This window comes from Sinocyclocheilus rhinocerous, unplaced genomic scaffold (genome assembly GCF_001515625.1).
Source record: "Sinocyclocheilus rhinocerous isolate Xijiao unplaced genomic scaffold, SAMN03320098_v1.1 scaffold1564, whole genome shotgun sequence".
In the NCBI taxonomy this organism is placed as follows: Eukaryota; Metazoa; Chordata; class Actinopteri; order Cypriniformes; family Cyprinidae; genus Sinocyclocheilus; species Sinocyclocheilus rhinocerous.
The window spans coordinates 641571-666592 of record NW_015638982.1 but is presented as its reverse complement, the minus strand read 5'-3'; the positions used below and the strand labels follow the sequence as shown (position 1 = coordinate 666592).

At 38.1% G+C, this 25022-nt stretch overlaps 3 protein-coding genes and 1 long non-coding RNA gene across 4 annotated transcripts; 2 read left to right on the top strand and 2 right to left on the bottom strand.

Annotated features, from left to right (window-relative positions):
• Nucleotides 1-812: 812 nt before the first annotated feature.
• LOC107750798 (uncharacterized) lies at nucleotides 813-6999 on the top strand. Its single transcript, XR_001641181.1, has 3 exons — nucleotides 813-967; nucleotides 5905-6000; nucleotides 6320-6999. It is a non-coding gene; the product is annotated as an uncharacterized LOC107750798 (long non-coding RNA).
• Nucleotides 7000-8805: 1806 nt separating this feature from the next.
• On the bottom strand, nucleotides 8806-12871 carry LOC107750776 (N6-adenosine-methyltransferase subunit METTL3-like). The gene is made up of 8 exons (XM_016566302.1): nucleotides 12617-12871; nucleotides 12074-12261; nucleotides 11374-11829; nucleotides 11114-11289; nucleotides 10648-10861; nucleotides 9392-9579; nucleotides 8974-9012; nucleotides 8806-8889 (listed from the first exon to the last, which is right to left on the bottom strand). Exons 1-8 carry the CDS (start codon nucleotides 12717-12719, stop codon nucleotides 8808-8810), a joined length of 1446 nt encoding a protein of 481 aa, XP_016421788.1. The 5' UTR covers nucleotides 12720-12871; the 3' UTR covers nucleotides 8806-8807.
• Nucleotides 12872-13013: 142 nt separating this feature from the next.
• LOC107750778 (ribonuclease P protein subunit p20-like) lies at nucleotides 13014-14267 on the top strand. The gene is made up of 2 exons (XM_016566304.1): nucleotides 13014-13187; nucleotides 13759-14267. Exon 2 carries the CDS (start codon nucleotides 13779-13781, stop codon nucleotides 14223-14225), a length of 447 nt encoding a protein of 148 aa, XP_016421790.1. The 5' UTR covers nucleotides 13014-13187; nucleotides 13759-13778; the 3' UTR covers nucleotides 14226-14267.
• A 1062-nt stretch (nucleotides 14268-15329) lies between these two features.
• On the bottom strand, nucleotides 15330-24780 carry epoa (erythropoietin a). Its single transcript, XM_016566303.1, has 5 exons — nucleotides 24494-24780; nucleotides 19145-19275; nucleotides 18133-18219; nucleotides 17848-18012; nucleotides 15330-16592 (listed from the first exon to the last, which is right to left on the bottom strand). The coding sequence occupies exons 1-5, from the start codon at nucleotides 24507-24509 to the stop codon at nucleotides 16440-16442; spliced, it is 552 nt and encodes a 183-aa protein (XP_016421789.1). The 5' UTR covers nucleotides 24510-24780; the 3' UTR covers nucleotides 15330-16439.
• Nucleotides 24781-25022: the final 242 nt, after the last annotated feature.

The window sequence follows — 25022 nt, the reverse complement described above, 5'->3', positions numbered from 1 at the left end:
AGCCTATGAAGTAGTGTTCAATGTTGCCCTGAATTTAAACTGGAGCTATGGGGACTTGTGGAGACTGGCCTACTGCCTAAAACTGCTATATTAAGCAAAACTGAAATGGCCAAGAATTGTGATCAGAATATCTTAAACACACTATAAAACTTTGATTATGTGAAATAATAATCATAATAATAATAATAATAATAAATCTTCTATTCACTTTAACGATGATAAATCTAAAACAAAACATCTTAATGGTCTTGTGGACAAAATGTAAAGTACAGCACGAGACAGAGAAAAACAAGTTGAGGTTAACATTTTCTCAATGGCTTCCAGTACTAATGCATGAATGCTAAAATGTTCATTGTCCTTAATCTTATACTGCAGCACAAAAGATTAAAAAAAAATTATAATCCCATCTCATCTGTTGCTCTCTTTCATTTGAGTTTTCCAATCATTCTTTTAAATGTTCACTAACTAAATGTATCATGCATGTTGTTGTATTGATACAATACAAATTATTTACCAGTAGCTACATACCATAGCCAGGAGTCAAACTTATTTCAAGTCTCAGTTAGGCTATATGACATGTTGCAATATGGAAAAGAGAACCTCAAGACCTTGCACGTGTGAAAATTATAAACAGTTTAATGAATTGGTCCTGAATAGTGAGAATGTTTTTCTCATGCTCCAGTTCAGCGTGAGCTGAACGTTCCAGCACACTAGCAAGCTATTGAGTGAAAGAGAAGGAGGAGGAGGAGGGTGAGAAAGAGGAGGAGGGCGTGCTACTCAGATAAGCTATTTAAAGCTGAACGTCCGTGTGCTCAGACCTGAAGCTTTCCATGTTGTCATAGCTGAACGGGTTCAATCATCGCCAGTGAACTGTCAGTGAGTTGGAGAACATTTCAACTATCACTTGGAATCTGAAGAATTCTTCGCGTGACAGTGCCAGTATAAGTGCGTTTCAAAAGAACAAACGGTGAGTCAATTGATTAGACTATTATGCATTAAACTGTACAATTATACAAATATGAAAAATTTAAGGTAAATACTAAATTCGTATTAAGTCGTATAAAGGTTGTTAAACAATCTGGAGGTGTGTCAAAGTAGGAGTGTCTAACAATATTCATGTCAAAGTTGCCACAGGTAAGAAAATAGGCTATACTTGTTAAAATAGTTTATAATTTTAACAAGAAAACCTGTTAAGCTGTTAGTGAAAATATATGCTTAACATACAATAATCGCAATTTTACTGTAAAACTGCTTTTGTGTATAAATTACCATAGCCTATAGGCTGTAGCCTAAAGTGTAATTGCGTCCAACAGGACAATACACCTTTACAAGTATACATTTGTCAAATTGTGTTTAGTACAAAATATGAATCAACTGTAATTTACAATGAATGCTGCTTATGTAGTGTTTTATGCTTTATTTTAAGTTTTTAGGTAGCCTAATCTGTGAAGCATTGTTTGTTTGTTTGTTTAGTGAACGCTGCAGCAGTGTATGTTTATTTGTTCTTGCGTAAAGTCAAATTTAGATTAAAATTAATGTGACCTTATATTTTATCATCTATTGTACGACTTACAGGATACCTACAAAATATAGTCAGATGCAAAAAATATCACCCCACAATGCATGAAACGTTTTAGCACGGGTTTTAAGGCTACATATGAAAGATTAATTTTATCGCGTAGCACCGTGAACTCCCCGAGGGTTAAATGCATTATTAAACCAATAAATCATTCCACGTACTCTCTATCAGCAAATAGCCTGTAATCTTCAGACGGCAATTTGCTTGTTAGGTTTTCATTCATCACTTGGCACACTGTTTAACAGCGGTGAAGGTGTTGTTAAACTCAGCTGCTCAGGTAGCCTATTTCTGTTTTCGCGTAAAGAGATTTACTTTTCTTCTGAATTCTGGCTGATCTCTTGCACCGAGATTTTATGTAACGTACTTTTCTGCGAATGATGCGTCTGGACCACGAATAACCTTGTTGCCTGCATATGGAAATCACAAGAGATCTTGTAAACATCCTTTCATAATTAAAAATTGATATGCATTTGCCTTCCCCCCTTTTTCCCAGTCACACCACAGCGTGCTCGAGCGTCACGTGCTGCACATACACACATAGCAAGTCTCAATGGGAAAGCGCGTGTGTGCGCGCCAGCAGGCAGGCGGGAGTGGGGAGTAGCAAGCGAGAAAGGGTTAGTTCACCCAAAAGCAAAACATCTTAATGGTCTTGTGGACAAAATGTAAAGTACAGCACGAGACAGAGAAAAACAAGTTGAGGTTAACATTTTCTCAATGGCTTCCAGTACTAATGCATGAATGCTAAAATGTTCATTGTCCTTAATCTTATACTGCAGCACAAAAGATAAAAAAAAAATTATAATCCCATCTCATCTGTATCACAAGAGATCTTGTAAACATCCTTTCATAATTAAAAATTGATATGCATTTGCCTTCCCCCCTTTTTCCCAGTCACACCACAGCGTGCTCGAGCGTCACGTGCTGCACATACACACATAGCAAGTCTCAATGGGAAAGCGCGTGTGTGCGCGCCAGCAGGCAGGCGGGAGTGGGGAGTAGCAAGCGAGAAAGGGTTAGTTCACCCAAAAGTGAAAATTAGCCCATGATTTACTCACCCTCAAGGCATCCTAGGTGTATATGACTTTCTTCTTTCAGACGAATCCAGTCGGAGTTATATTAAAAAAATGTCTTTGATCTTCCAAGCTTTAGAATGGCACTCAGCGGTTGTTACAGTTCATCAGTCCAAAAGAAGTGAAATTAAGTGCATACATCCATAGTAAAACGTGCCACACACGGCTCCGGGGGGTGAATGAAGGACTTCTGTAGCGAATCGATGCATTCTTGTAAGAAACATATCCATATTTAAAACGTTATAACCACTTTTCTGTAGCTTGCACTAACTGTCGTACGTATGCGCCGGTGAGAATATGCTAGTCTCACGAAAACCAACATTTGTTTACAGGAGCAAAGGAAGCAAAGTTTCCTTACGTTAGCAAAGGAAAAGCAGTCATATACACCTAGGATACCTTGAGGGTGCTTAAATCATGGGCTAATTTTCATTTTTGGGTTAACTAACCCTTTATCATAAAAGTCACTTCTAACACCTTTTAAAGTCAGATTCTAACACCTTTTAAAGCATCAACACTCAAATTTATGAACTTCCTGCAAGAACTAACTCACATGCAAGCGTCAAAAGTCTATTTTTATTTATTGGACGCCAAAAAGGGCCACCAGCCTCTCATAGTTATAGTCTTTAGGCCTATATAGCCTAGCATACGCCATGTAAATACTACAACGAAACTGAAAACTACTGTTACTGAAAAGAGGTATTATTAATCATTTGGATAGTCACCTACAGCTCACAGTTTTAGATGTGAAATTAGACCTACAGCATTGATTTGAAGAAGGAACTTAAACAAGTTTGAATTCACAGGTTATCCTTGTCTCTTTCAACCATGCTGAAGACTTTAATGAATACACAAGCTTGTTGAGAAAAAGGCGGTGTGGTTGAAATGATTGGAAAAGGCATGCAGCCTATGCATTGTTGCAATTCACAGTCCACAATTCCATGAAAAATGCTGTGGTGCTCTCAATCAGTGAGAAATGAATCTGACAGCCCTGGCTTGTTTCTGAGGGTGTGTAACTGAATATGTGCATAGTGTCTTATTCTCTGAAAAGAGGCTGGGGATGTAGGAGGAGGTAAAGAATGAAGTGTCGTAACTATAGATTATTTAACTGTTTTAAGCAGCAGTCCTCCAGAGTGTACTTAGCCTATAAGAGACAAAACACAGGCATACTGATACACAAACACATCTCACAGTGTTTGGTAAATGACCTGGAGCGGGTCATCACAAGTCTAGATTACATACCCTATAAGGATTTTCTGTGTGTGTGTGTGTGTGTGTGTGTATGCGTTTGTGTCTACAAGATCTTGCTTGTAGTACACTTATAAGTGCATGTCTAGATCACTAGTAAACAACTTAGCTCTAAATCATACACTTCTTAACACATAATTTCTGGGTCTCTGGGCAAGAACCTTGCCAAAAAGTAAACCATGAGGAAAGAAACGGCAACATTTTCTCTGTTCTTATGCCTCCTCATCCACTTTTTCCCAAACTGGTTTGGGCATTTTTTCCTACACTTTTTGTCACAAACCGAACACATAAAGAAATAAGAATGGAATCTTAATTCCCCTGATGAGCGCTTCCACATAAATTATGTTTTGCTTGAGTTATGAAAATTATTGAGAGGAGAAAAGAAGCGAGAGGAATGGTTATGGATAAATGTATAGCATATGATTGGCACAAGTGACGGAAATGTGTGTGTGTGTGTGTGTATTTACTAGAACCAACGGAAAGTTAATAAGAAAAACATTTGCCTTTGCTTTGTAGTATCAGCATTGGATATATACAGCAAATATTTTGGACATAATGTTCTCCACAAAATCTCAGATATTCATGGTTTGATGCAATGACTGATGCAAAATGGGGCCACTTCTGTATGTTACTGAAGTTGACAATTAAAGTTCTGTTATGTTAAGTAGCAACATCGACAGCTAAGGGATATGCAAATTGTAATTATAAAAATACATCATTTTCCATGCATCACATTCATACAAACTGTTGTTGCATGCTCATTTTAACATCATCTTAGTAAAATTAAATAATGTTAATATTTATCTGTAGTCACAACCCATCACTTTCAACTGACTATAGTAATTAAAATACATACGTACATACAGGGCCGTCCTTAGCTGATGCGAGGTAGGGAGCAGGGCCCCCCTCGGTCCGTTCGCTATCACGTTTGGGGGGGGGTCCCCCTCGGTTCCTTCACCGCGGGGCCCCCTCAAGCGCGGGGCCTGGTGCGACCGCACCAGTTGCACCCCCCTAAGGACGGCCCTGGGAACAGAGTGTTATGTATGACAGTGAACGACAGTGGCGTGTGGTGACATGGTTCTGTAACAACAGTTTTACTAACACACAAACACTCTTTTGTGTTGTGTGTTAATGCGTGACAGCAACATGTAGTTGGATGGAAAACATGCCCCGATTTTTTTTTCAAATGTTATGACTTGCATTTCAAGCCTGACAACTATGATATCATGACCTATTACACAAGCTTGTAGTTTATGATCCCATTCTGCATGCATTGTTTTAATGTACAAACTTTAACCCAAGAATAAATATGCAGGTCGGCCACTAAAGTATTACATTGGTTTCTGGGGCAGACTGGATTCACAAAGCATATCAGAACAGTGTAAATGCCAAGTCATTAAAAATTAACCATTAACCCTGTATACTACAAACCAAAGGACAGCAAAACCTGGGAAAAGGTGAAAAGAGAAGCACTGGTCACTTTGTCACAAAAAGCTCTTAAGAAGACATGTTTGTATTTGTCATACTCAACAACTGCAGGGCATGAATCACTTCAAACACGAGTTTATAAACGAATTATGAATAATACGCTTAGCAGCTGTCAAAAGTGATTCATAAACGGCAAGTCGAACTCCCAATACCGCCAACATGGCAAAACTGCCAGCCTCTATCAGGAAGCTTGACCTGGCGTGTGTCGGATGACTCTGTTCAGTCTACCCACTGACGTCGCTGTATGGGATTAGACTGCAGAGCAGAGGTTTGCATACACAAGGCTGTAATGAGATTATACAGTAGGCTGTACATAAAACCCACGGTCACAGGGAACATTTCAGGTAACCAATAATCAGAAGAACAAACAACAGCGGTTTTACCTTAATAACCACAGTAGCACTAGAAGGGCAAATAACAATAGACACTTTTGCTAGTTTAGAACTTAGAAATGTTATTTGTGTTATAGAGCAATGTCAGGCCACAGTCAGTTTGTCTAACAGGTGCTTCTCTTGTCTTTAGCTCCCTCTGGTGATATGGGTGTAAAAATGCTGCAGTGCTTTCCTTTCTACAGACGCTGCAAGGAGAGGAGCAAGAGACAGTGCCCCCCTGAGACGAGTAAGTAATGTTCTCAGACTTTATAACTTTTTCAGATAAAGCTAAAAGGTAATTGATAATCTGGCCAAATGATAAATTGGTAGTTGACATCAAAATTTCAAGAAGTGAAAACTGTGTCCTCTGTGACATGGTATACTTATTCTCTAATAATGTATATATTTTAAAAAGAAATAGCATATGTATGTTTTCTAAGTGCATTAACATTTTATTTTTTAAATAGTATTTATTATATTTTTATGAGGTGTGACAATTATACATTTTTATATTATATTTGTTATGAAGTGAGATAATTATATTATTTTCTTTTCTGCTTACTCAGCAGTAGCAAGTGAAGAGGTGAAACCTCGGCTGTGTTCCACTACCTCCTGGGGCAGTGAAGGGGACAGTGGCAGCAGTCTGAGTTGCCCACAGGCCTATTTTTCCCACAAGGCTCGGCTCTCACTGAGACACAAGATGGATAGCAACATCAATGCAGTGGATGCCACATACTAACTTTATTCTGCAGGTGGTCTCTGGAGAATCCTTGAAAGTAAACTTCAGATTTACTGCCCCAGTCCAGTTTAAGTCCCTTATTGGAGAGATTTTGCGGGGAACTGGAGAATGAGCCATTTGGAACAAGCAGCATGGAAGTTTGCCTCTCCTTGCACGCCCATGGACACTCATGAGCGTCAGCTGTATGCATTGCAATAACAATGTCAAGATAAGTGTCTGAATTTTGGTAGAGCAATGAGTGTAAAATGGTACAGCTGAGTGTAATTTGGTGAAAGGGATATTTTGAAACACTCTTAAGAGTGATGTTTACATGATAACCAGTAAGTGCTTTTTTCTAGCCTGTAGCATTTGCCCTCCACAGCCTCTGCTATACATGCATCTACATTATCTCAACTGGATGCTGGTTTTATCTGAGGAGACACTGACATCTTAATGCAATTGAGTTTTTTCAGCCAGATATAAATTCGTTCAGTACACTCTAAAAAATGCTGGGTTAAAAAGGGACAAACCCAGTGGTTGGGTTGTTTTGACCCAGCGGTTGGGTTCAAAACAACCCAATAGCTGGGTTTGTCCCTTTTTAACCCAGCATTTTTTAGAGTGTAGGATTTTTGATGAATAGCAGTCTACCTAATAAAATCAACCACGCTTTGCCTTGCAGGTCATAAATTCAGTGTGTACTGTGAAGCAACGGAATGTTTTTTTTTCTTTCACATTAACAGAAAGGAAGTTTTTAAAGCTTATTTTGCTTTCTATGTAAGTGCCATTTTCTCTGCCTTGCAGCTGCATCAAGGTCCATTAACATAGTGTCCATAACACAGCTCTAACGTTAATTTCATTTTTATTATGTATATTTTTCAGGGCTTTTTGAAATATGCCCTGACCATAAACCAATCTTGCTTGAGGGGTGTGTTTGGAACAATTCTAAAAAATATGTTTTTTTCATGGACTTTATGTAAGTTAAATTTGACTAATATATTAATATGAAGATGGCCCAGTTTCTAAATCTTTGTAAGGTTTTCTTCTTATTGCATGTATAAAACTAGTCAAAAGAATGGAGATGTTTGTCATGATCCACTCATTGCTTCTGTTCCGACATGTTTGAAAAAAACAGGTTTTACATGCTAATGATGTGTATCTGGACTTCTTCACGTTGTTGTGTGCACATGTATTGACATTTGTTTTTTAAATGTTAAAAGTGGATTTTTACACTAACCCAGCAAAAGAACAGAATTCACAAGCCACTGTTACACCTTTGAAGTCACAATATGCAAGAGAAGATATTTTTGGTATGTTTTGTATGCAATGTGTAAATCAATTATATATATAAAAAAATAATTGTAATAAGTAAAAAGACAGTGAACTAAATTATAATAGAATTAAAACAGCACATGTCCTGTTGCTTTCACTGATGATTGTAAAAAAATAAATAATAAAAAAACAACTGTTTTTCAAAAAGAAACAAGTATCTATTTTCATACTATTCTAACAAAAAAAGTTGTCTTTAAAGAATTACCAGTGAAATCATTCAGACGAACTTAGAGTGGTTACAATCATCCGGGTTTAAATCACGCTCAAATTGATTTGCTTTTGACGCAATATTTACACTGAAGCTAGCAGGCGAATGTTAAGGGGATGACATCTAGTACACCCCCAAAACAAAATCAAGACTTTGTAAAAGAGCATAACAGGACCCCTTTAAGCAGTCTGTATAGAACGACGACAAAAACGTGGTTCAATGTTTTTATTTTAAAAAGCAAAGTGGTATTAAAGTTTGTTCTTTTACTCGTGAATCCTGTGGCAGAGTTCAACCAATAGCTGTACATTCTCTCACTAGCCCAGTCCTCACATGTTTTTAGGTTTGGAGATGACTCCGTCAGGGTAGCGCTTCTTAAAACGTGCAACTACTTCAGGGTCTAAAAGGTGAATACCGTCCAACTGATTACCAAGAGTTATCCTGGAAAACAAAACAGGGTGCGAAAGATCAGAAAAAACAAGCAAGTTAGCAATAAAGAGAACAGCACATCTGATTACTTAAAAGTGCACTTAGTCACGTAAGTGATTTGGAAATCAAAAAAGTTCCTGACCGTCTGACTCACCAGTTAGGCTGCACATTGTGTGGTCTCCCAAACAATTCAATCTTTCGTGTACCCAGTGACAAACGCTCAATCATTCCATAAATTTCATCTGGTTTATGACTAGTGGAGCGGACCTTTTGTGTAGACAGATGACAGATGTTCTTTTAGTGCACTGATCATCACTGACTTTAAATTCATCACTGCTTTATCAGTAATAATGGTTATGACTGACCTCTGCCACTATAGTCCAGTCCTTCCAGTACGAATGATTCTCTGAAGCTGGTTAGTCTTTACCCAGATAATCTCATCGACACGCTCATAGCTAATTGAGTGACAGAAAACAAAAACTGATTTAGTTATATTTAAAGAGATCGCTATCACATTTTCCACATGTAAAATCACCTACCCCCATAAGCTTAGACACTCTCTGCCCAGCTCCATAGCTCTGTGAAGACAGAAAATGAACTATTGTTGACCTGCATTTGGACTGTTGCCAAGACGGCATTACATAACCTCTTTTCAATTTTTCAGATCATTTATTCTTAGGTACCTCTTCTTATGGCATGCATATGATCATGGAAAATGTATTCAGACACAGATTTAATCAATTGTGCAGAGTTCAAAGTTGTTCAAAGCTTTTGGAAAATGTAACTCTGGAATATCAAAAACATCTGTGATATAATCACAGATTTTATTACAAGATGATTTTATGTTGTATTTAGGTTTACATTTATCAGTGTGGTAAAAGTGATGCAAAATCTTATTACACTTAGATAAAAGGGTCTTAAGAAGCTTTGTGTTCAGTCGCTCCCCAGAGCCCCTACCTTCCTGTCACCCAGAGGAAGAGGAAACCGTCATCCTGCAGAATAGGAATGTTGAGTTTCCTCATCTCGTCGTCTGTGAGTGTTCCATATGGAAGCTCCATGTGAATGTCCCACGGCGGGTCGGCCATCACCACTGCAAACTTCCCCAGGATGGACTCATCCAGATAACGGATGTCACAGCAAATCCACTGAGAAGGGGATAAGGTTAGACGGCATATATTTGTTATGTCTCAAAATAAAAATGCCAATCACAGTTTTAATAAAAATTTGTTTTTGAATATGTAGACAAATACAAGAACAGTGACAGCAAATGTGAGAATGAAAGAAGATTGCTCTGAAAGCAATTACAGGACAGAAACACATCTAGGGCCAGTTATACCAGCTGTACATAAGTTACAACTATTTTTGATGTAAACTTACAAGACTAAGTTACAACTTACACACTACTTCTACTTTTGCGTTGCACCATTAAACTTAGTTCAAACGTAACTCTACATTTACACTGAATATTAACAGAAGCTTCCAACTAGGTGTAATTACATCAGTAAGCTCTTGTTTAACCCGGCAGACTTCAATCCTTTAGACATAGAGGATAATGTTGACATTTACACTTGCTTATAATTTGAGAGGGAAAACATATGTGAATCATATGTGAACGAGTTACTTTGTTAGCGGTTCTCAACAAACTCAGATTGTATATGTGGGCATCAGTCCATGTTGTGCATGTCAAATAAATCAACCATAATATATGCCATTTCTTATTGATTCTTGTTAATTAAAAATACCTATTACATTATTCATGAGTAAGTATTATTGTATTACAATGGAAATGTATTTATGCATTAGTTACATGAGGCAAAATAAGTTAAAATCAAAGATAAACTGAAATTCACGGCATTGCAACAGAACTTCTGCTCACGTATTTGAAGGCTGCTATTAGATCACTGAGGGTACACGTCATTTGACTATGCATAACTTTCCAGAGCTTACAACCTATTAGCTACATTCTGCCTAAAGAACGAATGGTGCCAACAAATAAAGCACCGAGTTAGTTTCATGCTATCTAGTAGCTAAGCCTCTATTGTAGACTTTACATCCAGTAGGAGTAGGAACTTATGAACTGGTGCAACCTTACCCAAGAGAACATGTCTATTCCTATATTATAGTGGTTTCAGTGAATTTCGGCTTCAAGTCAATTACTGTATATTATAGCTTAATAGAAGCTGTGGAACAGGTCAATTCTTACGATACTTTACCTGTGAAGGAAACAACTTGCCAACGTTGCTGTCTTCCACAGTGGAGTGCAGTCCAAGCTCAGTGGCCCCTGCCTGGGGCCCCAATGTGTCACCCTCTGCTTCAGGAGGGCTGTCAATCTCATAGTGCACATATTTACAAGTGTCCATGTGGAAACAAGTATTCAGAAAGGAGCAGTCGCCAAGGCTCTCGTCTGTGTGTTTGTTGATGATTCGCCTTAGAAAGTTAAATTATAATATAATTCAACAAATGAAAAGTAAAAAATGGCTAAATTATTTGTTTATAATATGTTCAGATAATATTATCATAATCAATACTAAAATAAAAATATTACTGATGATTATTATTACAATTTCTAAATGTATAATTATATAGTTAATTCATAGACTATTATTATTCTAATTTATAGGCATTTTATATGGTTATTTATTTTAATTACAATTTTTATTATAGTGTCTGTGAACTGACCTGAAGTGCAACTTGGTGCAGGGCTGAGGAGTGTCCCCCGACTGCACACACTCTTCTTTCGTCCCATGATCACAGAACTCCTGTACTTGAGCTCTGCCTCGTGAGCGAAACTTCTCCACAATCGACTGTTCCTTTGCCGAACTGGTGTTTAACAGCTCTAGGATCTCTTGGCTCACCTGAGGCACAAGTAAACATACATCAGACTCCACATACACATGAATGCACAAGGCTTTTACTGACTTGCTACTTAATTATTATACCTTTTTGCTTTGCTGTTCCTTAGTGGACTGCTGGCTCAGTAGACTCTCAATCTCCATGTCCAGATGAGATGCTTGCACCTTGCTGCTCCGGCCTTTTTTCTCAGGCCCGCCCCCTCCAACCCCAGAGGATCCAGGAAGCTGCGAGTTCGAGGCAGGACCCAGTGAAGCAGAGGATTTTTTAGGAGGTGAAGATGGTGCTTGAAGCAAAGGGGAGGAGCCTGGGGCTCTTTTTTGATGGATGATTTCATCTCCTTTTCTTTTAATGGCAGTTTTCTGTGGCTGGGCTGTGCTGCCAATCATAGCCCACAGTTTGGTGTGGTCGACTGAAGTGACAAGGGTGGAGGAGGAAGAGGACGAGGAGGCAGTGATGGATGGCTGCCGAACTTCAATAAGTTCTTGGGCAGAAAATTTGAGGAGGAGACTTTGAATGCAAACATGGGAAACTGCAGACTCAGACTGAGTCAAAGTAGCAAATGAGGGAGAGTGAGAAGGACAGAAAGACAAAAACATAGATATGAATATTTCTATAGTATTCACAATAAGTTTAGATAAATGTGACAATTTATGTTTCACATTGTCCTTATATATTTCACAGTTTTAACAACTTTACTATTTTTTCTCTAATGCAGGAGATAGTAATAACGAGTGCATGTCCAGGTTTTTGACTGCTAGTATACACAAGCATGCACACAGGTCTTACTGTGTTTAGCTGGTTGGTGATAGCTAGGGAATCAATTGGGAGAGAAAGACTCAGTTCAGACAGGTATCCCAGCAGCTTCTTCTCTATTTCCGGGTCTGGAGGCTGCTCAACTTCCACTTGCGGAGGACTCTGAAGCGCCGGTCCAGGGCTGTCGCTCCTTGCGGACCCACCCTCAACACCTCCAATCTCTGTTAAAAACCAGAACTAATTGTTGGAAAAATGCACGTGCAGTAGGTGGCACCATAGACCCACTAATATCACTTTTGAAAAATAAATAAATAAACCTGATTGAAACCTGATTCATTCTTTCTTTGGCATGCATTTAAAGTTACAGTTTCAGCATCATGATGCCACACTTCCTGTGTGGTCTCTATATTCAGCATCTGATATCAAGCTAATAAAGCTGAATGTATGAACAACATGGTTTGTAATGGTGACTCTCATTACACATCCAGGTAGTACTTTTTAACAAATAAATCAAATGCTATTCATGGTACAGTTAATAGTTTTGCAGATCTCACAGCATGTAGTTTATCAACACACCGATGCCCAGTTGAGTTGTGTCTTTTCTTCTCCTCTGCAGCCTCTCTCGCAGGGAATCCAGCTGCTTTTTGTGCGCCTGGATGTGACTCCATGTGTCTGACATGGCTTAAATGAAACTAGATAAACAGTAAATAAAATAAAAAACAGACAAATTCAACAGATATTTCATAAAGTTCAGTTCACTTATAGTAATCCAGCGCGGAGTGACTGTAGACTGTACTCTCCATACACACAACGCCGCTAAACTAAAATGAATTTCAAAATAAAAGACCCTGACGACGCAATAATCGCAATTTTAGCAATGCTCACTTTCAAATTGGCACTGAGACACAGTTTATTTTATTGTGATTAATTTATAATTATATAATATACGAAATAAAAAAATATATATGTTTCAGCCAAGAATAGAGCAGTATGTATTATGTAATCAAACAGAGCGGCTTAGGTATCAGTTCCTGTGTAAGTGAGAGGTCTTCCGGTACATGAGGAGAGAAGACAAACCTGCAAATACGCAGATTCATTTATTCACCAGCTACAGTGCAGCCGAAAAAACAAGCTCATCTAATTCAAGGTACTACTCACGCTCAAAAACAAAAATATTATATAAATGAACGTAGCATATCGATAATGATGGTAATGACTTGGTTATTTCTAGGGAACTGAGGTTCCATAAAAAAATGCCAGAACCGAATGTTTACGGGACGGAACGAAAAACAGCAGTAGTGTTTCATTTATTTCTGTTTAGCAGCGCCGCAACGATGTACAGTGAAACAAACAGCGCGACCGACCGGTGTACAAAACGATTCATGAACGATGACTCACATGAGTCGGTTCTTTTTAATTAATCAATAACATACAGTGTAACGTTAGTCCGATTCCGGAACCGATTTACTCATACGAGTCGGTTCTTTTAAGTGAATCAAAAGACTAATGAATCAGTCGCCGTTAATTTAGCTATTTTGTACTAATTGATATGTAAACGAATAATGAATATGTTTATATATTCAGCTGCTAACCTTAGTGCCAGTTTAGAACATTTGTGAGTGTTCACAGGTCTGCTGTGTGTCATTTTCACTCGCTGAAAAAAAAAAACAGATCATCACTAAACGTTGATTAACGGATGTCTTGCTCTTTTGGTACAGTGCTTTTCCCGTGTTTTGACATGGCCGAGCCACGCAGCCCGGTGTCCGCTTCTGTACCCCACAACCCGATGGTGCTGCCCACCCCAGAGGGCTCAACGCTTGAGATGGACCCGATGGAGTACACCCTCCGCAAGCGTCTGCCGCGCAAACTGCCCAAACGACGGAACGACGTCTACGTCAACATGAAAACAGACTTCAAGGCCCAGCTGGCGAGGTGTCAGAAACTTCTGGACGCTCATAGGGAAATCTGCATCCACGGTCTGGGGCTGGCCATCAACCGGGCCATTAACATCGCCCTGCAGCTCCAGACGTCCAGCCAGGGTGCGCTGCAGCTGGCGGCCAACACGTCCACTGTAGAGCTCATAGATGATCTGGAGCCCGAGGACCCGGATGAGGCGGGGGAGCCGCTTATACGCACCCGTAATAACTCAGCAATACACATCAAGGTGTTTTATCCCAACGCATAGAGCCAGTATCAGTATTAACACAACAAATGGCAACTTCAAAGACTTCATAAACATTAATGTAATGGTCCTGGTGTGTGTGAGTGGGTTAAAGGTGATGTCTGTTTTATTTTGTATGACTTCTGTTCTGGTTCAGCCTGAAGCTTATTTAATTAATTGCTGTGGTGTTCTTGAATGAAGAATGTAGAAAGGAAATGTGCCATATCATATGTTCCCCCCCCCCTTTCAGAAACAGAAATCAGTTTATGTATTTGTTTTCTCGTGTATAGTGAAATTGTAACCAAAAGATCATGCATCGGTTGTTTTAAAGCTTAGTTAAATGGAAAGTAAAAAGACATTGTTTGACCTACCTGCTGTTTTCCTATTTCTGTTTATAGTTATAGTCTATTTTAAGGATCATTTATTTTACATATATTATTTAATAGTAATAACAGTAGTAAACAACATTATTATATTATTTAACATTAATGTTATAACTTAAGAATAACACCTATATTTTTCCTCTGTAAAATGCTATTGGGTAATAATGACAGATTTGACAAGTGTCTGCTTTCACCAAGTGTGTGGCTATAATATGGGGCACAGATGCCATAAAAACGGTAATATGTATTACTTTCTGAGTGGGAATGGAGATGGCATGTTAGCAAGGTTGGGATGAACAGCTAAGCTTAACTATTTCTGAAAGATGCAGCTGATTTGTCAGAGGGTTGGCATCTGATGGCTGATCAGTAAGTAAACTGGATCAAAATGTTTGTCCAGCCATTCTTGACCAAACTAAAAGAGCAGATATTTTGGTGGCAAGTAGGGTGAAAAGGAATGACACAAAGGGGTTTTTAAAAATATTTAGTGGTGTGACTAAATTCCTTCAGTGAAAACATGACAAAAATGCAGTGCTTCTTTTATTATCCTGTTATGTCTTAGGCATAATGTATGCCTAGTTCTCTCTCCCTCACTCATAGCTAAAAAAGTACTTGTTTTCACATCAAAACAATTCACATTGGAATCACATGTATTTACAGAATTGTGAGCAGTGTATTGACATTCTCAGCAGAGATGCTTCTTAAGACAAAAAGAAAAAAATCCTCTCTCCTTGTTTTTACAGTTCTATTTTTTTTAGCTAAAAATAATACTTTGTATTTGAATACCGAATGACATTGTGATGAAAGAACCACACAACAGGAAAAAACATCTACAAACATACTTTGTTGCATCTAGACAGAGACTGATTGACAGATGTAAAAAAAAAAAACAGGCTATTTACGAAAAACACAAACAAGTTAAACAGAAAAAGAGAAACAAAATGTCAACCTTACGATCATTTCCCAAAGGCAAATATGCAGCGTCGTGCGTGAAGTGGAAGCAGGTCAGGATGTTCGTCATACACACACTAATCAATATTTTTCCTGGCAGCGACGTTATCTGCACAAGACCGCGTAATTCAGACATGAGCTAACACAGAGCCTCATCAGCTCTCACGAAAGTTTCCAATTCCCCCGACACAAGCAGCAATCTCGTCCTTCATCCTGTTCACCCCAACTGACCCGTAAGAATTCAGCATTACAACCTTCCTCCCCGACGCTTGAAACATTCCCTGCAGCATTCACTAAAGTCACACACATACACACACACACACACACACACACACATAAACGTAACACTGAAATGAATATAAAACCTACAGTGCATATTTAATATTGATAAGTAGACTTCTCTATCAACAGTTCAATGTTTGGAGGTGCTTGAGGCCACAGTAAATGGAGGAAGAGAGGTCTTCACTTGAATAGCTTCAGAAAAGAACCTGCAAAAGCAAGTGATTCCAGCTCTAAGAAATATCATCTATATAAATAATGACAATTTCATAAGTAATACAAAACACTTAAAAAGTCCCAGATAAACCTTCCCAGTTGAGCTGGGCAAGTGCCAACAGTCGTATGGGGAAAGAGGAGTGATTTCTTGAAGTTTCATTATTGCGTCTGGTTGATTTTTGCCAGGTAACGCAGGTGGGACTGCAAAGGCTCAACACAGAGAGAGAAGACAGCCAAAGGGGGCGCTTGGCATTCTGGGGGATGTCTTCTTTTCCCTCTGTGAGTAAATCTTTCAAAGTGCTACAACTCCCAGTCATTCAAACCTCGGCAACATATCCTTTGTAATAGCCCATTATCCTGCCTCCTGATATGAGGAGCTCCAATTAGTTTGGCCCTTGCTCAAAATTGTCTATCAGCTGACACCTTGATGGCAGACAGGTGCATTGGCAAGCAGAAGACGCACTTTTCCCCGCAGGAAGTTGATGTGGACCTGAAACAGCTCTGAGACTGAGGATACTTTCTGCATCTCCTTGTCTTCTCCACCACTGGTAGGAGGTACATATTCCTGAGAGACAGAGGGAAATGGGTTAAAGAGTAATAATGCAGTGTAACTAATACTGTGTAACAGCTTCACATTTTAGACACTCATATTCATGCTTTTAAATTCTGAATAACGTTTCTGTACTGACTGGAAGAAAAAAAAATCTGTAGAAAAACGCAAAACTACTGGTCATTTTCTACTGGAACATTTTCCATTAAGTTTCAGAGCATTCCTTTCGTTTTACTTCGCACAAAAATGAAAATTTGCTGAAATTCAGTATTACATCACTTACTCACCAATAGATCCTAAGCAGTGAATGGGATTTAATCAGCTGTTTGGACTCCATTCACTGCAGAGGATCCAATGGTGAGCAAATGATGTAATGCTACATTTCTCCAAATCTCTTCCAATAAAGAAACAAACTCATCTGTGTCATGGATGTCCTGAGCATATTTTCATTTTTGGGTGAACTATTCCTTTAACACAACACAATACAATGCTTAATTTCAAAATATGGGAAAATTCCTTCATATCAACACAGTATATTGGACCCTATTTTTTTCAGCCGAGAGTGTAGTCCCATAGCCGCTGCTTGTTTTTATCTAGCACTACGACACAATGACACAATCACTGTAAAGTGACGAACACGCTTTCTTCCTGATGTTGACATAAGTTTGTAGTACACTACACTTGATTAGCATAACATCCATTTTCCTGTTCCTGTAGCTTGAGTGGTAGAGCATGACGGTCACAGGGTTTGATTCTCAGAAAACAGATAAGCTGATGTAATTTATGTATATTGAATGAAATGTACAGCTTAAATGCATTGCACACTTGCTTTGGATAAAAGGGTCTGCCAAATGCATGCATGTATCTGTAAATCTGGTTCTAAGTGTATATTCTTAACCATTATGCTAATGAATAATGTAATTCTAAAGCACAGTGGTTCAAAAGTTTACTCAGCAAGAACACAAGAAGTTACAAAGAACCTAGAAAGCAGCACATGTGTTTTTAACATTGATAATAATAAGAAATGTTACAAATCAGCATATTAGAACGATTTCTGAAGGACCATGTGACACTGAAGTCAGGAGTAAGGACTGCTGAAAATTCAGCTTTGCCATCACAGGAATAAATTACATTTTAAAATAGAAAACAGTTATTTCAATTGTAATAACATTTCAAAATATAACTGTTTTGAATCTATTTTTGATCAAATAACTGCAGCCCTGGTGAGCATACGAGACTTCTCTTTCTCCAAGTGGCCTGTGTAACTCACCGGTATGCTGAGACTTCGCAGCACTTGTCTGATGCTGGCAATGTTGCTAATACTGGCATCTATGTGGGACTGCAGCACGTCAGTCTGATTAGATGCCTGTAATGAGCTGATGGCCTCGTTCAGCACGTGTAAGCCTGACTGGACCTCCTGAGCTTGCTCCTCTATCTGAAGTGACATACAGAATATATTCATAAAGGAATGTGTTAACCACATTATTTATTAAGTTAAGGTATCCATCTATATTATATTAAAATCTTCACAACAGGAACATGCAGGACAACTTACATTCATTGCTTCCCAGACATCAAAATCAACTCTTGTCAGAGGAGCAGTGAAGTTTGTGGCAATGCTGCAAGCATCCTTACACGCTCTCTGCGATAGCAAAAACATTGAAGTCAAGTCACATTTATTAATCCAGCACTTTACACAACAGAAATTGTTTCAAAGCAGCATAACAGAAAATGACAGTATTAATGTTGCAAACCCCTTCAGTTATGAAACAAATACAATGTCAGCTGTAAAGCAGCTCCAAAAAGACAATAGCACCATTATTCAGCTCAGTTTAGATTAGTTCAATGTCAGTATTAGCAAAGTTCATTAGTAAACATACACTCTAAAAAATGCTGGGTTAAATACAACCCAGTGCTGGGTAAAATAGGGACAAACCCAGCAATTGGGTTGTTTTGACCCAGCGGTTGGGTTAAATGTTTAACCCAACCTTCTGGGTAGTAACCCAATCGCCGGGTCAAAACAACCCAATTGCTGGGTTTGTCCCTATTTTACCCAGCACTGGGTTGTATTTAACCCAGCATTTTTTAGAGTGTAATTTAACTATTGAATTGTCATTATTCAGCTCAAGTGAGTTCATTGTTGATTCAGCTTGTGCAAAGTTAAGCAGATCTATAATCAGATCTACAGAAGGCAACAGTGTCATTATTTTCAATTAATTTAGATTCAATATAACAGTGTCAGTGTTTCAGAGTTAATCAATTATGAAATTCAGCTATAAAGAAGCTCCACAGAAGACAACTTATCCAGCTTAATTTATTTTAAAGTCATTTGATATTCAGTGGGAATTCTTTCAGTGGGTAAGGAGTTGTTCACCAGTGTTCAAAAACAGCTAGAGAGGGCACGCGGGAAGAGGACAGCTTGCACACTTGGCATTGCAAAGATGTTTGCCTGATGCATGTGTAAGATTAAAGAATTGCACAGAAACGCAAGAAAGTGAACTGCTTGGAATTACAATGAAACGTGTTTATAAAATTACAGCTTCAGCCATCATGTGCATGTCTCTCACCATAGCAGCCTCTGCATCCCAAGCCTCCTTAATGAAATGGTCAAGGACGCGCAGGTCACAGATGGGGCGTAATGGGGAGGACAGGCCTGGACGGGTCCACTCCAGCACCATCAGCAGTAAGGCAAAGAGTCCTGGCACGCATAGAACAAATGAAGGTCAGTTTAAAACTGATTTAAAAAAAAGACTTTTACACTTCTAGCAAGAGACTAGCAGCACTCAAGCCAAGACAACCAGATTCCAGAACAGTTTCTTTCCACAGCCACAGGCTATCAGATTGAACAAAAACCCACTCTCCAAACCCCCTTCCTACCAAAGTCATTGTTATACAGACACAGCAGTGACTTCAAGACACTTAAATACGATATAACAAATATTAACAATATTGTACAAAATTATTTATTATGTATAAAATGGTTCAATATAAAATATTTAAATAATCATAAATAAAAACAAAGAATTGCTTTGAATCATAATTGAACAAACATTACATTAGCTTAATTTGTAATTAAAGTTTAATTACGCTTTATGTTTAATAACACAGGGGTTGTATTTGATATCAGTTTGACATTATCAAATAATTACGGGCGTATATACTCAATAAATACAATACCACTTAATACTTAAAAATAACAACAGACCTGACTTTGATTTTATCTTAAAGAGATTAAAGCAAATGTGCTATTAACGCATGGTAACAAGACTTGCCACAAGGTGGAGCACTACTACGTTTAGGTAAAGAAATATATGAAGCAGGGACGTGCACAGACATTTTTAGGGGCAGGGGCTCAAGTGGAAAAAAATCTCATATTTATTTAAAAAAAAAATTCTAAACAAAACGTTCAATATATTAGGGGTGTGCGATATTAACAAAAATACAATTATATTTCTTTATATAAATAATTGTATATAATTATATAATAAAAAAATATTTTCTGGGATTTTATCGATAACGATAATTAGACGATATTTTGCTGAGTGTGTTATTGTGCTGGTATCTTAAGGACTACCGTGGACAGCTGACTCCTAAAGTTTGTGATATTCTGCATAGTGAGTCATTGCGTTTGAACCGAATCATTTAAACGGTTGATTCATTCAGGAACAAAAACAGCGCCATGTTGCTCAGAGACCAAATTGGAATTATATTTGTTGGCGAAATAGAGCAAAAACAGGCAATACTCGAGGCACAGGTAGCTTAGTCTTTTGTCCATCGCCACTCACCTCCACACCAAGACAAACACAGCTGAAAAGGAAGGGAGGCTCTCTGCCTGTATGTGATGTGCATGTGCCGATCGTGCTGCACTGAGGGGAGAAAGGCATCGGAACTCGACAGTCTCTCGACATTTCCCGACCTGACCTGATATTTTGATTTTTGATTTGTTTGACAGGGAAAGCTGTGTGCAAACAGAAACACACACATATACAGTATACATAAATTCATAAATTTAAAAAAAAAAAAACTTCCCAGAAAAAAGGGCACTTGCTCTCGAGGAAGAAAAAGGCCAGGTGCTCAAAGCCCCCTTTGATGTCTACGTGTGCACGTGCCTGATATGAAGTGATTTTGTATTAATATGAAGTACTTCTGCTCATCTGGCACCTGAAATATACCTTTCCTAGCCAATGGATGAACACAGAAACTGTAACTCAACCATCCCATCTGTAGTCCAGCACCTGTTCATGCAGCCCTCAATTTTCCCTTTGTCTTTAGACATGTTCACATCAAGAAATGATAACTACAAAGATAACTATAACAGTAACTATATTAACATCCACACCAGTGCACGATATTGTTCTGCTTATTATATGGACATGCTTCAGTTATGTCAGTTATATCTGTTGCTTTCAATGCTCAAGCTGCATGATGGATTATGACTGGCTCAATATTTTATCATTCATCAGCTAAAAATAATTTTGAACGTGATTCCAATGATGTTGTCCTTCTGTGTCGTTATCATTACAGTATTCAACTTTTATAATTACAGTTATCATCTTTGGTGTGACCTGGTCTTTAGATTCTATGATTTCCAGTTAAAATATGAAGTGCCACTCTGTTCCTCGTTGCTCTACAAGATTAAGATGTCTCAATTTGTCAAAGTGAAAGATTTCCATCATGTGCATGCTGTAAATAACCATTTGATTGCATTCTCTGTCTAAGATAAATAAATCAATGACTGTAAAAAACGAACTAAAAACCGACAAATATCATGTCACCAACATTATGCCCTGAAAAAGCAGAAAATGCTATTCATGAAGAAAAAGACACACCCACACAATGCTGAATCCTCTGTCTATCTGGAATAAAGAGACAGATTACACAGAAAGAGTGTTTGTGTATGTCTGGTCTGCAGCATCTAATCCTCTATCACATGCGTGTCAGATTGTGTGAAACCTAAGGCCTGAGTCAAAGCAAAAATGAAACGATAAAAATACATATTTGCAGTGGCAACAAATGGTAATTCTAATCTCTTCCTATTGCTTCCTAAGCCACACTTGTGTACATTTAGGGCAGATAAGTACCGCATGAATAAGTATTCTTCCTACAGTTAGTCATGTGATATTCTGGCATTTATGTCTTATTGGAAAATTTTGAATGCAGTCTTTCAGCTTTAGCTGGCTATGACGCAATAGGTTTCTTATCAAAGCAGATGTACCCTCTGGAGATGCTCTGATTTTGAGCACATGTTATGAAGAACCCCAGGTTGGGTCAAAATTTAGTGTAGAACATCAATGATCAGAATTTTCTTCAGACTTTGAGACGAGCGGATGTGATTCCTCTTTTGGCCTCAGCTTGACAAATCACTTTACTGCTGATCTTGGCAGAAAATGGCGTCTTGTTACGAAGGCAACAGAAGTTCTGTTGACACCATGACCTGTCGAAAATCCAAGAACTGTCTGAATGCTACAGAACGCACGTCCACCATGTAATCAGACCACCTCTAACAGCTTTTCCAGGAACTAGACCTATATTTCGTCTGACCAAGACTCCAGCATTTCGCAGTCACGTAATTTGATTAAGTGTGGCCTCCCTTAAACATATGAGCATAGAGCTCTGTTTATTTTAGGCAGCCCCCATCTCCATCTCTCATCGTGACCCAGCTACTTCAAGGTCACTTAGAGACCACCATGCATGGATGCTGTTGCCTTCCCCCATATATACATTTGTTTTTGTTACTGTTCAAAAGTTTGGGGATCAGTGAGACTTCATTTATTCAAACAAAACTATTGTAAAAAAACAGCAATTTTGTGTTTATATTATTATTACAATTTAAAAGAACTGGTTTATTTTTTATATATACTTTTGAAATGTAATTTATTCATGTGATGACAAAGCTGAATTTTCAGCAGCCATTACTCCAGTGTCACATGATCCTTCAGAAATCAGTCTAATATGCTGATTTGGTGCATTTCTTATTATTATCATCATCACAGTTAAAAACAGCTGTTCTGCTTAATATTATTGTGTAGATTTTGATACATTTTCTCAGGATGTTTTGAACAAAATGCGCTCAATTTTTGTGAAACTGAAATTGTCTGGAACAATGTAAAAGTTTTTTTTTTTTGGTTTGTTTTTTTTAACTAACTGACGAATTTTAGAATGGTACATTATTGTACTGGGTTATAACCAGAGGCGGACAGTAACTAAGTACATTTACTTGAGTATTGTACTTAAGTACACTTTTTGAGTATCGGTACTTTACTTGAGTATTATTTTTTTTTTTTTCCCCCATAGGTTTTTAACATTCTAAAAGCTCTTTATTCCAAAGATGCTAGTCAGTGTATTCAGTAGGTGTAATGTATTGTAAGTTGCTTCAGAGGTATTGCAAGTATTACGTACAACAATAAAAAATATGTGCATTGACATAAAAAAGGAAATTTACTTTTGGTACTTAAGTACTTTTAAAAGCAAGTACTTCTGTACTTTTACTTAAGTAAAAATCTGTCTTTACAACTTTTACTTGTAATGGAGTAATATTTGACCAGCGGTATCTGTACTTTCACTCAAGTAATGGAGTTGAGTACTTTGTCCGCCTCTGGTTATAACATATAATAAATAATATAATAGAAACATAAATAATTATAAAAAAAGAGTGAAATATTGAATTGCAGCCGCAATGAAAATATATAATTATTCACTTGCAGGGTCTCAGATTCAAACAGTCAAGAAGCAGTAGGTTGATTAAGAAAATCAACCTAAAAGTCATTCAGTGAAGCATGCTAACTCTACTCTACATACCCTTGCATACACTTGACCTTATCCCTCTGAATGAGTAAATGATAGCAACAGGAAGAGGGGAGAGACTATCTCCCGTGCCTTAGTCTCCAGCAGAGGGAACAGCCAACTTCATTGAGAGTTTAATGGCTTGAAGTTAGGATCCTAGCCAATGTTAAAGGTAACAGAGAAAGTGCCAACATTAAATGCCAACAACCAGAGCCTATTTTTTGCCTTGCAAGAGAGAGCACTGTCACAGTAGCAAGTCATACCCTTGGTAAAACCAAGGACCTTGACCTAAAAATATCAATTTCAGCCTGTATACATTGACTGCGTGCGTGAACACTGAACACATATCCACTACATCAATAAAAGAAAGATATTTCAAAATAAGTCTATTTTGGCAATAGAAATTATAGAAAGTAACACAACAAAGAAGAGCTCAATCAGGAAAATAGTAATACAATTAAGCCTGATCTACAATGTTTCTCATTGCATTTTTTTTTCTTCCAGGTAAAATCATTGGAGAAGCCATGTGTGATCATCATCCCATGATCTGCGTTTGAGATTTTTCTGCAAAGTCATTGTCTCATTTTCAGAACAGAATTTGCTAGTCCATTGTCAACTTTTGATGATGCAACAATTTTACACTGAGTCAGCTCTCACTGTAATGCAAAACTCATGTTTAATAAAGATGCAAGGTCATGCATGGGAAAGCCCAACACAAATAGACTGCAAGGGGAGAGCTCAAAATAATATGCCTAACTTCCTTGGTCAATAATACCTTTAAAAAAGTGATGTGACTGATCACTATGGGAATCACAGTTTTAAATCAATTTATTATTATTATTTCTAAATGCACAATATTATAATTGCAGCGATAAACCGCCCCACTATCCCCCATGCGCTTTCGCGTATAGCATGTTCACTAGTGTCAAAATAATATGATTGGTGACTGTTTGTATTTAGCCTCTCCTCTCAATGTATGCAGTATAAACACCAAACGTTTAACGTGTTGCTTGCTATTCATTGCAATCAGTATGAATTTTACTCGACAAAACAAAAACGCAATTTTCCACTTGTGTTGCTAAATGCACGTTAAGACAGTAAGAATCAGTTTGATAAAAGCATAAGTATCTTACCTGAACCGTGAAACATTCGCAAAACAACTTGGCATTTTTCAAACACATGATTAAAAATGACAAATATCTCGCAAAGACAGCTCAACTGGTGGCACAAAAGACATGGATAGCCTCGAGCACAGACGCATCCAGCCCTGCGCGCTGCTTCCAAGTACTCTGTGGGACGCACATGCGATCAAATACAATGACACCGTCCCTTCCCACGAGGCAAGTACTGCGATCCGTTCGGCTTTGCGGCACCCTATTGGCAAGCTTTCTATGACTGTAAATCCCCCCTCACTCCACGAAAGCGCACCGCGACTAAGCAGAAAAGGTGGACCTCTCTCATTAATGTTCAGAAAGAGGTGGAGAATGGACTTGTCTCCCATCAGACGGCTACAAAAAATGTTAAACCTCAGGCGGGATAAAAAAAAATAAAAAAAAAAGACTGAGGCCGTTTAATTTACTCACTTGTTATCTGCATCTCAGAATCTAGTGTTTACAGGATCCTCTCCGTTTCGTCCATAGCTCCGTCTATTGCCCATTAATT

What these genes read in the sequence shown, in the direction of transcription:
- LOC107750776 (XM_016566302.1), bottom strand. Translation starts at nt 12,719, where the DNA reads ATGTCAGACACATGGAGTCACATCCAGGCGCACAAAAAGCAGCTGGAT. An exon ending in TCACCAACCAGCTAAACACA is followed by an intron (nt 11,830 to 12,073) that starts GTAAGACCTGTG and finishes ACTTTGACTCAG; the next exon opens with TCTGAGTCTGCAGTTTCCCA. An exon ending in AGGAACAGCAAAGCAAAAAG is followed by an intron (nt 11,290 to 11,373) that starts GTATAATAATTA and finishes CTTGTGCCTCAG; the next exon opens with GTGAGCCAAGAGATCCTAGA.
- LOC107750778 (XM_016566304.1), top strand. Translation starts at nt 13,779, where the DNA reads ATGGCCGAGCCACGCAGCCCGGTGTCCGCTTCTGTACCCCACAACCCG.
- epoa (XM_016566303.1), bottom strand. An exon ending in ATGTCTGGGAAGCAATGAAT is followed by an intron (nt 18,013 to 18,132) that starts GTAAGTTGTCCT and finishes ATGTCACTTCAG; the next exon opens with ATAGAGGAGCAAGCTCAGGA. An exon ending in TGCGAAGTCTCAGCATACCG is followed by an intron (nt 16,593 to 17,847) that starts GTGAGTTACACA and finishes TCTGTCTCTCAG; the next exon opens with GAATATGTACCTCCTACCAG.